At 21.0% G+C, this 13,896-nt stretch overlaps 1 protein-coding gene across 1 annotated transcript in view; it reads left to right on the plus strand.

Annotated features, from left to right (window-relative positions):
- Positions 1–13,896, plus strand: part of LOC145270911 (uncharacterized) — a 317,731-nt gene that overhangs the window by 285,450 nt on the left and 18,385 nt on the right. Inside the window, exon 14 of the mRNA XM_080126463.1 lies at positions 3,179–3,318. Within this exon, the coding sequence (XP_079982589.1) occupies positions 3,179–3,318 (140 nt within the window). The remainder of the gene's footprint in view (positions 1–3,178; positions 3,319–13,896) is intronic.

Consider the following 13,896-nt stretch of genomic DNA (forward strand, 5'->3'; position numbering starts at 1 on the left):
AGGACAACCTGAATTTTCTGACGATTGTCTATCAAATTCCTGATGAACCGCCCCCTTAAGTAAGGCACTTTATCAAATCTCCAATACTAACGATTACTATGATACTATCCCATGGATTACTGTACACGCAATAACCCTTATCCCCAAGTGGGTTCCGAGCCTTGATAAGTGGTGACTACCATGTAAAAAAAAAAAATGAATAAAATCTCCTGAATATTCATATTCCCAGCCTTTAACCATTACAGAGTGGAACAATAAAATTGCTGCCCTAGAAAAGGCAACATGATTCCATTTCCGTTTGATGAAAACCGTTTTTCTTTCTTTTTTTTTTTTTTTTTTTTTTTTTTTTTTTGCAGACCATCTACTAGTTGGTCAGTTGTGTACAAATCCCAAGAGCAATAGGAGCCTTCTATCATGTCTGAAAGCGACACAATGTCCAACGAGCGAGATCAGATATGCGCCGCTGTACAACTCCTGCTCTCTACCGGTCTAAGTTATGACAACAGGACCATTGCCAGCACCTTCAAAACGCATCGCTGGATTACGACGAATAACAGGGACACGCCTAGGGTGATGAAACCAAAGTTTCCGGCTCGGTTATGAGCTTTGGTGTGGATGCAAGTGAGGGCCACATCATGCCACCTCACATTTTCGAAGCCAACACCAAAGTGTACCTGGATGTGATCAAGAGTGTGGTGATCCCCTGGTGCAATCAGATGGCTGCTGGCAGACACTGGGTGTGGCAACAGGACTTTGTGCCGGACCCCAAGTCCAAAGAGACGCAGGTTTGACTTCAGAAGGAATTCTACAACTTTGTACCCTTCTTTCAAAGCCCCCCCCCCCTTTGATCTGAACCCGTTGGACTACTCCGTTTGGTCATACGTCGAAAACATCATCAGCATGACCTCCCACAGCACCAAAGCCAGCCTGATCACTGCCATCCATCAAGCTCCTGTCGGCACTTGTGGAAAAGGCATGCTCCCAGTTCCGGACCCATATTGTGTCGGTGAGTGAGGCTGAAGGCAGCTACATTGAATAGATGTCAACTCGACTACATAATCAAATTATCTGAATTGAGTTTTTTCAATAAATCTGAGCTAGTGCATCTACCGCTAGTTTTTCCCTCTCAGATAAAGTCCAAAAGAGAGTTTCCAAGCTAATCAGTCCCACTTCATCAACTAAGCTCCAGCCCCTGTCTCATCACCGCAATGTTGCATCACTGTGCCTGTTTTACAAATATTTTAATGGAATGTGTTCTGTGTAACTTGTTTCACTTGTACCTCCCCCTTCGACGTACATATCCACAACAAACCCGCTTAACAATAAGATCTCCCCACTTCACTGTTGTTGTCCGTAAATGCCAGAAAGATTACTACTCTAATAGTTTCTTCCCTTGAACAGCTAGACTTTAGAATTCCCTTCCTGCTACCTGCTTCCCTGACTGTACTGATATGCAGAAGTTTAATGATTACTATATTGACCAATTTCTACTGTACACTCTTTAACCCTTATCCTTGAGTGGCCTCTGGGCCTTGATAATATGGTGATGCCTTTGTAAAAAAAAAAAAAAAAAAAAAAAAAAAACAAATATCTTGTTAATCTTTTCTAGACATGACCCCAAAGAATAGCCCCTTACGTCCAAGGGGTGATATGCTTTGTAAGGGGTGAACATGATTAAAACAACAAAAAAAAAAGTTTTAGAATAAATCTGCAGTGTTGTAGTGGAACAATAAAAGTGTCGCCCTAGATAAATTGGGGCGACACTTTTCTCGTTCAACCTTGCATATTATCATTTTTGCATACTTTATTTTTTCCAAACATCTCGTAATTGTGGGGTTTGTATTACTATACACATAGATTCGAAAAAGTTGTCAAAAAACAAATATATAACAAATAAATGTTATCAAAAGCAAGATAAGTTACTTTCCTACCTTACTGGATATATTTTTTGTGTTTTTATGCAATGTAACATGTTTATTCAGCTCGAAAAACATGCAGTGTTTACCGATGTATTGGAAAATTCAAGATGGCGCCTGACTCTCTTTAACACGGTAAGTTTGGGAAACGGTGTTATAAATAAATAAAAAACTATACAAAATACTATTAAAAATCCACCGAATATATGTCAATCTATGTCACGGTAACATATATTGAGCGAGTTTTTAACAGTATTTTGTCTAGTTTTTTATTCATAACACTTTTTCCAAACTTACCGTGTTAAAAAGAGAGTCAGGCGCCATCTTGAATTTTCCAATACATCGGTAAACACTGTATGCTTTTCGAGCTGAATAAACATGTTACATTGAATAAAAACACGAAAAATATATCCAGTTTTGTAGAAAAGTAACTTATCTTGCCTTTGATAACATTTATTTGTTATATATTTGTTTTTTGACAACTTTTTCGAATCTATGTGTACAGTAATACAAACCCTAATTGTGTTATACAGATATCATATTCAAATTTGCTGGATGCTTAGTCCAGTATTTTGCATGAATGTTTTTCTTTTTTTTTCTGTTTTTTTTCTTCTTTTTTGCATTTTTTTTTTATATATATAGGCATAACCACCTATCAAGGCCCAGAGACCACTCGAGGATAAGGGTTAAGAGTGTACAGTAGAAATTGGACAATATAATAATCGTTAGTAATAGAAATTCAGTAATTTTGTTAACTTATATGGAACGGCTAATCAAGAACTTGTTTACGTTAGACTTGAAGACAACCATATTGTAGTCAGCTGGAAAGCAGGAAAACGGAAGACAATTCCACAGGCGTGCAGTTCTAAGAAAGAAGCTTTGATCATGGAATCTATGTTTACGTTTAGGCACAGATAAAGAGTGGGGGGAATTATTGATAGTGTTTTCAACTAGATGAGCGTTTCTTGTGAAAGTTTGGCGAGGGGAGACCATAGATTGAAGCTCAGTCGAGCATTTGCCATGAAAATAACGATAAAGCAGAATGTTTTTTTATTCTGTTTCAAAAGAGTCACCTCTTATCAAGGCCCGGAGGCCACTCGAGTATAAAGATTAATCCGTGCACGGTAGTGATTGGGACAGTATTGCAGTAATCGTTGGAAAGTTGGTCAATTGGTTTGCTTAAGTTTGGATTGCTTAAGGGGACGGCTCATCACCCTACCCAGAAACCGTTGTGATTCAATGTTTGCGTTTATCTTTTTTAGGTAATTGCCTTCAAGATGAAAGAGGATGGCTGCTCTTTCCAGGATGCTTACAAATTTGTCAAAGAGAAGCGTAGTGTCATCCGCCCGAACAAAGCTTTCATGGCCCAACTTGTGGAATACCATGGAATTCTTACTGCTAGGTAAGTAATAGGCATGTGTGTATTTTTATCGGTATTATTTTTTTATATGGTATTATTTTTTATATAGTGGTATTATTATTTATATAGTATTATTTTTTATACAGTGATATTATTTTTTATACAGTGGTATTATTATTTTTATATAGTGATATTATTTTTTATACAGTGATAGGCATGTGTGTATTTTTGTCGGTATTGTTTTTTATATAGTATTATTTTTTATATAGTGGTATTATTATTTATATAGTATTATTTTTATACAGTGATATTATTTTTTATAGTGGTGTTATTTTTTAGATAGTATTATTTTATATTTTTATACAGTGGTATTATTTTTCATACAGTGGTATTATTTATATAGTATTATTTTTTTATATAGTATTATTTTTTATACATTACTATCATTTTTTATATAGTGGTATTAATTTTTATATAGTATTATTTTATATAGTAGTATTATTTTTTATATAGTGGTATTATTTTTATATAGTATTTTTATATAGTGGTATTATTTTTTATATAGTGGTATTATAATTTTTTATATAGTATTATTTTATATAGTATTATTTTATATATAGTATAATTTTTATTTTATGTAGTAGTAGTATTTTATATAGTGGTATTATTATTTTTTAGTTGTATTATTATTATTATAGTGGTATTATTTTTTATATTTTAGTATTTTATATAGTGGTATTATTATTTTTTTAAATAGTGGTATTATTATTTTTTTAAATAGTGGTATTATTATTTTTATATAATGGTATTATTTTTTAATTAGAAGTATTATTATTTTTATATATTTCAATATTTTATATAGTGGTATTATTATTATTTATAAAGTGGTATTATTATTATTTTTATACCTTGGTATTTTATTTAGTGGTATTATTTTTATATATAGTATTATTATTATTTTTTTATTATATAGTATTGTATCATTTTTTATATATGGTTGTATTCTAATTTTTTATATATTATTATTTTATATAGTAGTATTATCATTTTTTATTATATAGTATTATCATTTTTATATTGTAGTATTATTATTTTTATATAGTAGTAGTATTATTTTTTATTATATAGTATTATCATTTTTATATTGTAGTATTATTATTATTTTTATATAGTAGTAGTATTATTTTTTATTATATAGTATTGTCATTTTTTATATAGTAGTATTATTATTTTTATATAGTAGTATTATTTTTTATTATATAGTATTATCATTTTTTATATAGTAATATTATTATTTTTATATAGTAGTAATATTATTTTTTATTATATAGTATTATCATTTTTTATATAGTAGTATTATTTTTATATAGTAGTAGTAGTATTTTTTATTATATAGTAGTATTTTTTATTATATAGTATTATTTTTTATATATGGTGGTATCACTTTTTTATAGTAGTATTATTTTTTATTATATAGTATGATTATTTTATATAGTAGTATTATTATTATATTTATATAGTAGTAGTATTATTTTTTATTATATAGTATTATCATTTTTTATGTATGGTGGTATTATCATTTTTTGTATTATTATTTTATAGTATCATTATTATTTTTATATGTAGTAGTATCATTATTATTATATGTAGTAGTATCATTATTATTATTATATGTAGTAGTATCATTATTATTTTTATATGCAGTAGTATCATTATTATTTTTATATGCAGTAGTATCATTATTATTATTATATGCAGTAGTATCATTATTATTATTATATGCAGTAGTATCATTATTATTATTTATGTAGTAGTATCATTATTTTTATATGTAGTAGTATCATTATTATTATATGTAGTAGTATTATTATTATATGTAGTAGTATCATTATTATTTTTATATGCAGTAGTATCATTATTATTTTTATATGCAGTAGTATCATTATTATTATTATATGCAGTAGTATCATTATTATTATTATATGCAGTAGTATCATTATTATTATTTATGTAGTAGTATCATTATTATTATTATATGTAGTAGTATCATTATTATTATATGTAGTAGTATTATTATTATATGTAGTAGTATCATTATTATTTTTATATGTAGTAGTATCATTAATATTTTTATATGTAGTAGTATCATTATTATTATTATATGTAGTAGTATCATTATTATTTTTATATGTAGTAGTATCATTATTATTTTTATATGTAGTAGTATCATTATTATTTTTATATGTAGTAGTATCATTATTATTATTATATGTAGTAGTATCATTATTATTATTATATGTAGTAGTATCATTATTATTTTTATATGTAGTAGTATCATTATTATTATTATATGTAGTAGTATCATTATTATTATTATATGTAGTAGTATCATTATTATTTTTATGTGTAGTAGTATCATTATTATTATTATATGTAGTAGTATCATTATTATTTTTATATGCAGTAGTATCATTATTTTTATATGTAGTAGTATCATTATTATTTTTATATGCAGTAGTATCATTATTATTATTATATGTAGTAGTATCATTATTATTTTTATATGCAGTAGTATCATTATTATTATTATATGTAGTAGTATCATTATTATTATTATATGTAGTAGTATCATTATTATTTTTATATGCAGTAGTATCATTATTATTATATGTAGTAGTATCATTATTATTATTATATGTAGTAGTATCATTATTATTATTATATGTAGTAGTATCATTATTATTATTATATGTAGTAGTATCATTATTATTTTTATATGTAGTAGTATCATTATTATTATTATATGTAGTAGTATCATTATTATTATTATATGTAGTAGTATCATTATTATTTTTATATGTAGTAGTATCATTATTATTATATGTAGTAGTATCATTATTATTATTATATGTAGTAGTATCATTATTATTTTTATATGCAGTAGTATCATTATTATTTTTATATGTAGTAGTATCATTATTATTATTATATGTAGTAGTATCATTATTATTTTTATATGTAGTAGTATCATTATTATTTTTATATGCAGTAGTATCATTATTATTATTATATGTAGTAGTATCATTATTATTTTTATATGCAGTAGTATCATTATTATTATTATATGTAGTAGTATCATTATTATTATTATATGTAGTAGTATCATTATTATTTTTATATGCAGTAGTATCATTATTATTATTATATGTAGTAGTATCATTATTATTATTATATGTAGTAGTATCATTATTATTATTATATGTAGTAGTATCATTATTATTATTATATGTAGTAGTATCATTATTATTTTTATATGTAGTAGTATCATTATTATTATTATATGCAGTAGTATCATTATTATTTTTATATGTAGTAGTATCATTATTATTATTATATGTAGTAGTATCATTATTATTTTTATATGTAGTAGTATCATTATTATTATTATATGTAGTAGTATCATTATTATTTTTATATGCAGTAGTATCATTATTATTATTATATGTAGTAGTATCATTATTATTTTTATATGCAGTAGTATCATTATTATTATTATATGTAGTAGTATCATTATTATTATTATATGTAGTAGTATCATTATTATTATTATATGTAGTAGTATCATTATTATTATTATATGTAGTAGTATCATTATTATTTTTATATGTAGTAGTATCATTATTATTATTATATGTAGTAGTATCATTATTATTATTATATGTAGTAGTATCATTATTATTATTATATGTAGTAGTATCATTATTATTATTATATGTAGTAGTATCATTATTATTTTTATATGTAGTAGTATCATTATTATTATTATATGTAGTAGTATCATTATTATTATTATATGTAGTAGTATCATTATTATTATTATATGTAGTAGTATCATTATTATTTTTATATGTAGTAGTATCATTATTATTATTATATGCAGTAGTATCATTATTATTTTTATATGTAGTAGTATCATTATTATTATTATATGTAGTAGTATCATTATTATTTTTATATGTAGTAGTATCATTATTATTATTATATGTAGTAGTATCATTATTATTTTTATATGCAGTAGTATCATTATTATTATTATATGTAGTAGTATCATTATTATTTTTATATGCAGTAGTATCATTATTATTATTATATGTAGTAGTATCATTATTATTATTATATGTAGTAGTATCATTATTATTATTATATGTAGTAGTATCATTATTATTATTATATGTAGTAGTATCATTATTATTTTTATATGTAGTAGTATCATTATTATTATTATATGTAGTAGTATCATTATTATTATTATATGTAGTAGTATCATTATTATTATTATATGTAGTAGTATCATTATTATTATTATATGTAGTAGTATCATTATTATTATTATATGTAGTAGTATCATTATTATTTTTATGTGTAGTAGTATCATTATTATTTTTATATGCAGTAGTATCATTATTATTATTATATGTAGTAGTATCATTATTATTATTTATGTAGTAGTATCATTATTATTATTATATGTAGTAGTATCATTATTATTTTTATGTGTAGTAGTATCATTATTATTTTTATATGCAGTAGTATCATTATTATTATTATATGTAGTAGTATCATTATTATTATTATATGTAGTAGTATCATTATTATTTTTATGTGTAGTAGTATCATTATTATTTTTATATGCAGTAGTATCATTATTATTATTATATGTAGTAGTATCATTATTATTATTATATGTAGTAGTATCATTATTATTATTATATGTAGTAGTATCATTATTATTATTATATGTAGTAGTATCATTATTATTATTATATGTAGTAGTATCATTATTATTATTATATGTAGTAGTATCATTATTATTATTATATGTAGTAGTATCATTATTATTATTATATGCAGTAGTATCATTATTATTATTATATGTAGTAGTATCATTATTATTATTATATGTAGTAGTATCATTATTATTATTATATGTAGTAGTATCATTATTATTATTATATGTAGTAGTATCATTATTATTATTATATGCAGTAGTATCATTATTATTATTATATGTAGTAGTATCATTATTATTATTATATGCAGTAGTATCATTATTATTATTATATGTAGTAGTATCATTATTATTATTATATGTAGTAGTATCATTATTATTATATGTAGTAGTATCATTATTATTATTATATGTAGTAGTATCATTATTATTTTTATATGTAGTAGTATCATTATTATTATTATATGTAGTAGTATCATTATTATTTTTATATGTAGTAGTATCATTATTATTTTTATATGCAGTAGTATCATTATTATTATTATATGCAGTAGTATCATTATTATTATATGCAGTAGTATCATTATTATTATTTATGTAGTAGTATCATTATTATTTTTATATGTAGTAGTATCATTATTATTTTTATATGCAGTAGTATCATTATTATTTTTATATGTAGTAGTATCATTATTATTTTTATATGCAGTAGTATCATTATTATTATTATATGCAGTAGTATCATTATTATTATTTATGTAGTAGTATCATTATTATTTTGATATGCAGTAGTATCATTATTATTTTTATATGTAGTAGTATCATTATTATTATTATATGTAGTAGTATCATTATTATTTTTATATGTAGTAGTATCATTATTATTATTTATGTAGTAGTATCATTATTATTATTATATGTAGTAGTATCATTATTATTATTATATGTAGTAGTATCATTATTATTTTTATATGCAGTAGTATCATTATTATTATTATATGTAGTAGTATCATTATTATTTTTATATGCAGTAGTATCATTATTATTATTTATGTAGTAGTATCATTATTATTTTTATATGTAGTAGTATCATTATTATTATTTATGTAGTAGTATCATTATTATTATTATATGTAGTAGTATCATTATTATTTTTATATGCAGTAGTATCATTATTATTATTATATGCAGTAGTATCATTATTATTATTATATGTAGTAGTATTATTATTATATGTAGTAGTATTATTATATGTAGTAGTATCATTATTATTTTTATATGCAGTAGTATCATTATTATTATTATATGCAGTAGTATCATTATTATTATATGCAGTAGTATCATTATTATTATTATTATATGTAGTAGTATCATTATTATTATTATATGTAGTAGTATTATTATTATATGTAGTAGTATCATTATTATTTTTATATGCAGTAGTATCATTATTATTATTATATGTAGTAGTATCATTATTATTTTTATATGTAGTAGTATCATTATTATTATTATATGTAGTAGTATCATTATTATTATTATATGTAGTAGTATCATTATTATTATATGCAGTAGTATCATTATTATTATTATTATATGTAGTAGTATCATTATTATTATTATATGTAGTAGTATTATTATTATATGTAGTAGTATCATTATTATTATTATATGCAGTAGTATCATTATTATTATTATATGTAGTAGTATCATTATTATTATTATATGTAGTAGTATCATTATTATTATTATATGTAGTAGTATCATTATTATTATTATATGTAGTAGTATCATTATTATTATATGTAGTAGTATCATTATTATTATATGTAGTAGTATCATTATTATTATATGTAGTAGTATCATTATTATTATTATATGCAGTAGTATCATTATTATTATTATATGCAGTAGTATCATTATTATTTTTATATGTAGTAGTATCATTATTATTATTATATGTAGTAGTATCATTATTATTATTATATGTAGTAGTGTCATTATTATTTTTATATGTAGTAGTATCATTATTATTTTTATATGTAGTAGTATCATTATTATTATTATATGTAGTAGTATCATTATTATTATTATATGTAGTAGTGTCATTATTATTTTTATATGCAGTAGTATCATTATTATTTTTATATGTAGTAGTATCATTATTATTATTATATGTAGTAGTATCATTATTATTATTATATGTAGTAGTATCATTATTATTTTTATATGCAGTAGTATCATTATTATTTTTATATGTAGTAGTATCATTATTATTATTATATGTAGTAGTATCATTATTATTATTATATGTAGTAGTATCATTATTATTATTATATGCAGTAGTATCATTATTATTTTTATATGTAGTAGTATCATTATTATTATTATATGTAGTAGTATCATTATTATTATTATATGTAGTAGTATCATTATTATTTTTATATGCAGTAGTATCATTATTATTATTATATGTAGTAGTATCATTATTATTATTATATGTAGTAGTGTCATTATTATTTTTATATGTAGTAGTATCATTATTATTTTTATATGTAGTAGTATCATTATTATTATTATATGCAGTAGTATCATTATTATTTTTATATGTAGTAGTATCATTATTATTTTTATATGTAGTAGTATCATTATTATTATTATATGTAGTAGTATCATTATTATTATTATATGTAGTAGTATCATTATTATTATTATATGTAGTAGTATCATTATTATTATTATATGTAGTAGTATCATTATTATTATTATATGCAGTAGTATCATTATTATTATTATATGTAGTAGTATCATTATTATTTTTATATGTAGTAGTATCATTATTATTATTATATGCAGTAGTATCATTATTATTTTTATATGTAGTAGTATCATTATTATTTTTATATGTAGTAGTATCATTATTATTATTATATGTAGTAGTATCATTATTATTATTATATGTAGTAGTATCATTATTATTATTATATGTAGTAGTATCATTATTATTATTATATGTAGTAGTATCATTATTATTTTTATATGTAGTAGTATCATTATTATTATTATATGTAGTAGTATCATTATTATTTTTATATGTAGTAGTATCATTATTATTTTTATATGTAGTAGTATCATTATTATTATTATATGCAGTAGTATCATTATTATTTTTATATGTAGTAGTATCATTATTATTATTATATGTAGTAGTATCATTATTATTATTATATGTAGTAGTATCATTATTATTATTATATGTAGTAGTATCATTATTATTTTTATATGTAGTAGTATCATTATTATTATTATATGCAGTAGTATCATTATTATTTTTATATGTAGTAGTATCATTATTATTTTTATATGTAGTAGTATCATTATTATTATTATATGTAGTAGTATCATTATTATTATTATATGTAGTAGTATCATTATTATTATTATATGTAGTAGTATCATTATTATTATTATATGTAGTAGTATCATTATTATTATTATATGTAGTAGTATCATTATTATTTTTATATGTAGTAGTATCATTATTATTATTATATGTAGTAGTATCATTATTATTATTATATGTAGTAGTATCATTATTATTATTATATGCAGTAGTATCATTATTATTATTATATGTAGTAGTATCATTATTATTATTATATGTAGTATCATTATTATTATTATTATATGTAGTAGTATCATTATTATTATTATATGTAGTAGTATCATTATTATTATTATATGCAGTAGTATCATTATTATTATTATATGTAGTAGTATCATTATTATTATTATATGCAGTAGTATCATTATTATTATTATATGCAGTAGTATCATTATTATTATTATATGTAGTAGTATCATTATTATTTTTATATGTAGTAGTATCATTATTATTTTTATATGTAGTAGTATCATTATTATTTTTATATGTAGTAGTATCATTATTATTTTTATATGTAGTAGTATCATTATTATTTTTATATGTAGTAGTATCATTATTATTTTTATATGCAGTAGTATCATTATTATTATTATATGCAGTAGTATCATTATTATTTTTATATGTAGTAGTATCATTATTATTTTGATATGCAGTAGTATCATTATTATTATTATATGCAGTAGTATCATTATTATTATTATATGCAGTAGTATCATTATTATTATATGCAGTAGTATCATTATTATTATATGCAGTAGTATCATTATTATTATATGCAGTAGTATCATTATTATTTTTATATGTAGTAGTATCATTATTATTTTTATATGTAGTAGTATCATTATTATTTTTATATGTAGTAGTATCATTATTATTTTTATATGTAGTAGTATCATTATTATTTTTATATGTAGTAGTATCATTATTATTATTATATGCAGTAGTATCATTATTATTATTATATGCAGTAGTATCATTATTATTTTTATATGTAGTAGTATCATTATTATTTTTATATGTAGTAGTATCATTATTATTATTTATGTAGTAGTATCATTATTATTATTATATGTAGTAGTATCATTATTATTATTTATGTAGTAGTATCATTATTATTATTATATGTAGTAGTATCATTATTATTTTTATATGCAGTAGTATCATTATTATTATTATATGTAGTAGTATCATTATTATTTTTATATGTAGTAGTATCATTATTATTATTATATGCAGTAGTATCATTATTATTATTATATGCAGTAGTATTACTATTATTATTTATGTAGTAGTATCATTATTATTATTATATGCAGTAGTATCATTATTATTATTATATGTAGTAGTATCATTATTATTATTATATGTAGTAGTATCATTATTATTTTTATATGCAGTAGTATCATTATTATTTTTATATGCAGTAGTATCATTATTATTATTATATGCAGTAGTATCATTATTATTATTATATGCAGTAGTATCATTATTATTATTTATGTAGTAGTATCATTATTATTATTATATGCAGTAGTATCATTATTATTATTATATGCAGTAGTATCATTATTATTATTTATGCAGTAGTATCATTATTATTTTTATATGCAGTAGTATCATTATTATTTTTATATGTAGTAGTATCATTATTATTATTATTATATGTAGTAGTATCATTATTATTATTATTATATGTAGTAGTATCATTATTATTTTTATATGTAGTAGTATCATTATTATTATTTTTATATGCAGTAGTATCATTATTATTATTTATGTAGTAGTATCATTATTATTTTTATATGCAGTAGTATCATTATTATTATTATATGTAGTAGTATCATTATTATTATTTATGTAGTAGTATCATTATTATTTTTATATGTAGTAGTATCATTATTATTATTATATGTAGTAGTATCATTATTATTATTATATGTAGTAGTATCATTATTATTTTTATATGTAGTAGTATCATTATTATTATTATATGTAGTAGTATCATTATTATTATTATATGTAGTAGTATCATTATTATTTTTATATGTAGTAGTATCATTATTATTATTATATGTAGTAGTATCATTATTATTATTATATGTAGTAGTATCATTATTATTATTATATGCAGTAGTATCATTATTATTTTTATATGTAGTAGTATCATTATTATTATTATTATATGTAGTAGTATCATTATTATTATTATTATATGTAGTAGTATCATTATTATTTTTATATGTAGTAGTATCATTATTATTATTTTTATATGCAGTAGTATCATTATTATTATTTATGTAGTAGTATCATTATTATTTTTATATGTAGTAGTATCATTATTATTATTATATGTAGTAGTATCATTATTATTATTATATGTAGTAGT

Source organism: Euprymna scolopes, chromosome 46 (assembly GCF_053919585.1).
Source record: "Euprymna scolopes isolate OS-2025 chromosome 46, ASM5391958v1, whole genome shotgun sequence".
NCBI classification, from domain to species: domain Eukaryota; kingdom Metazoa; phylum Mollusca; class Cephalopoda; order Sepiida; family Sepiolidae; genus Euprymna; species Euprymna scolopes.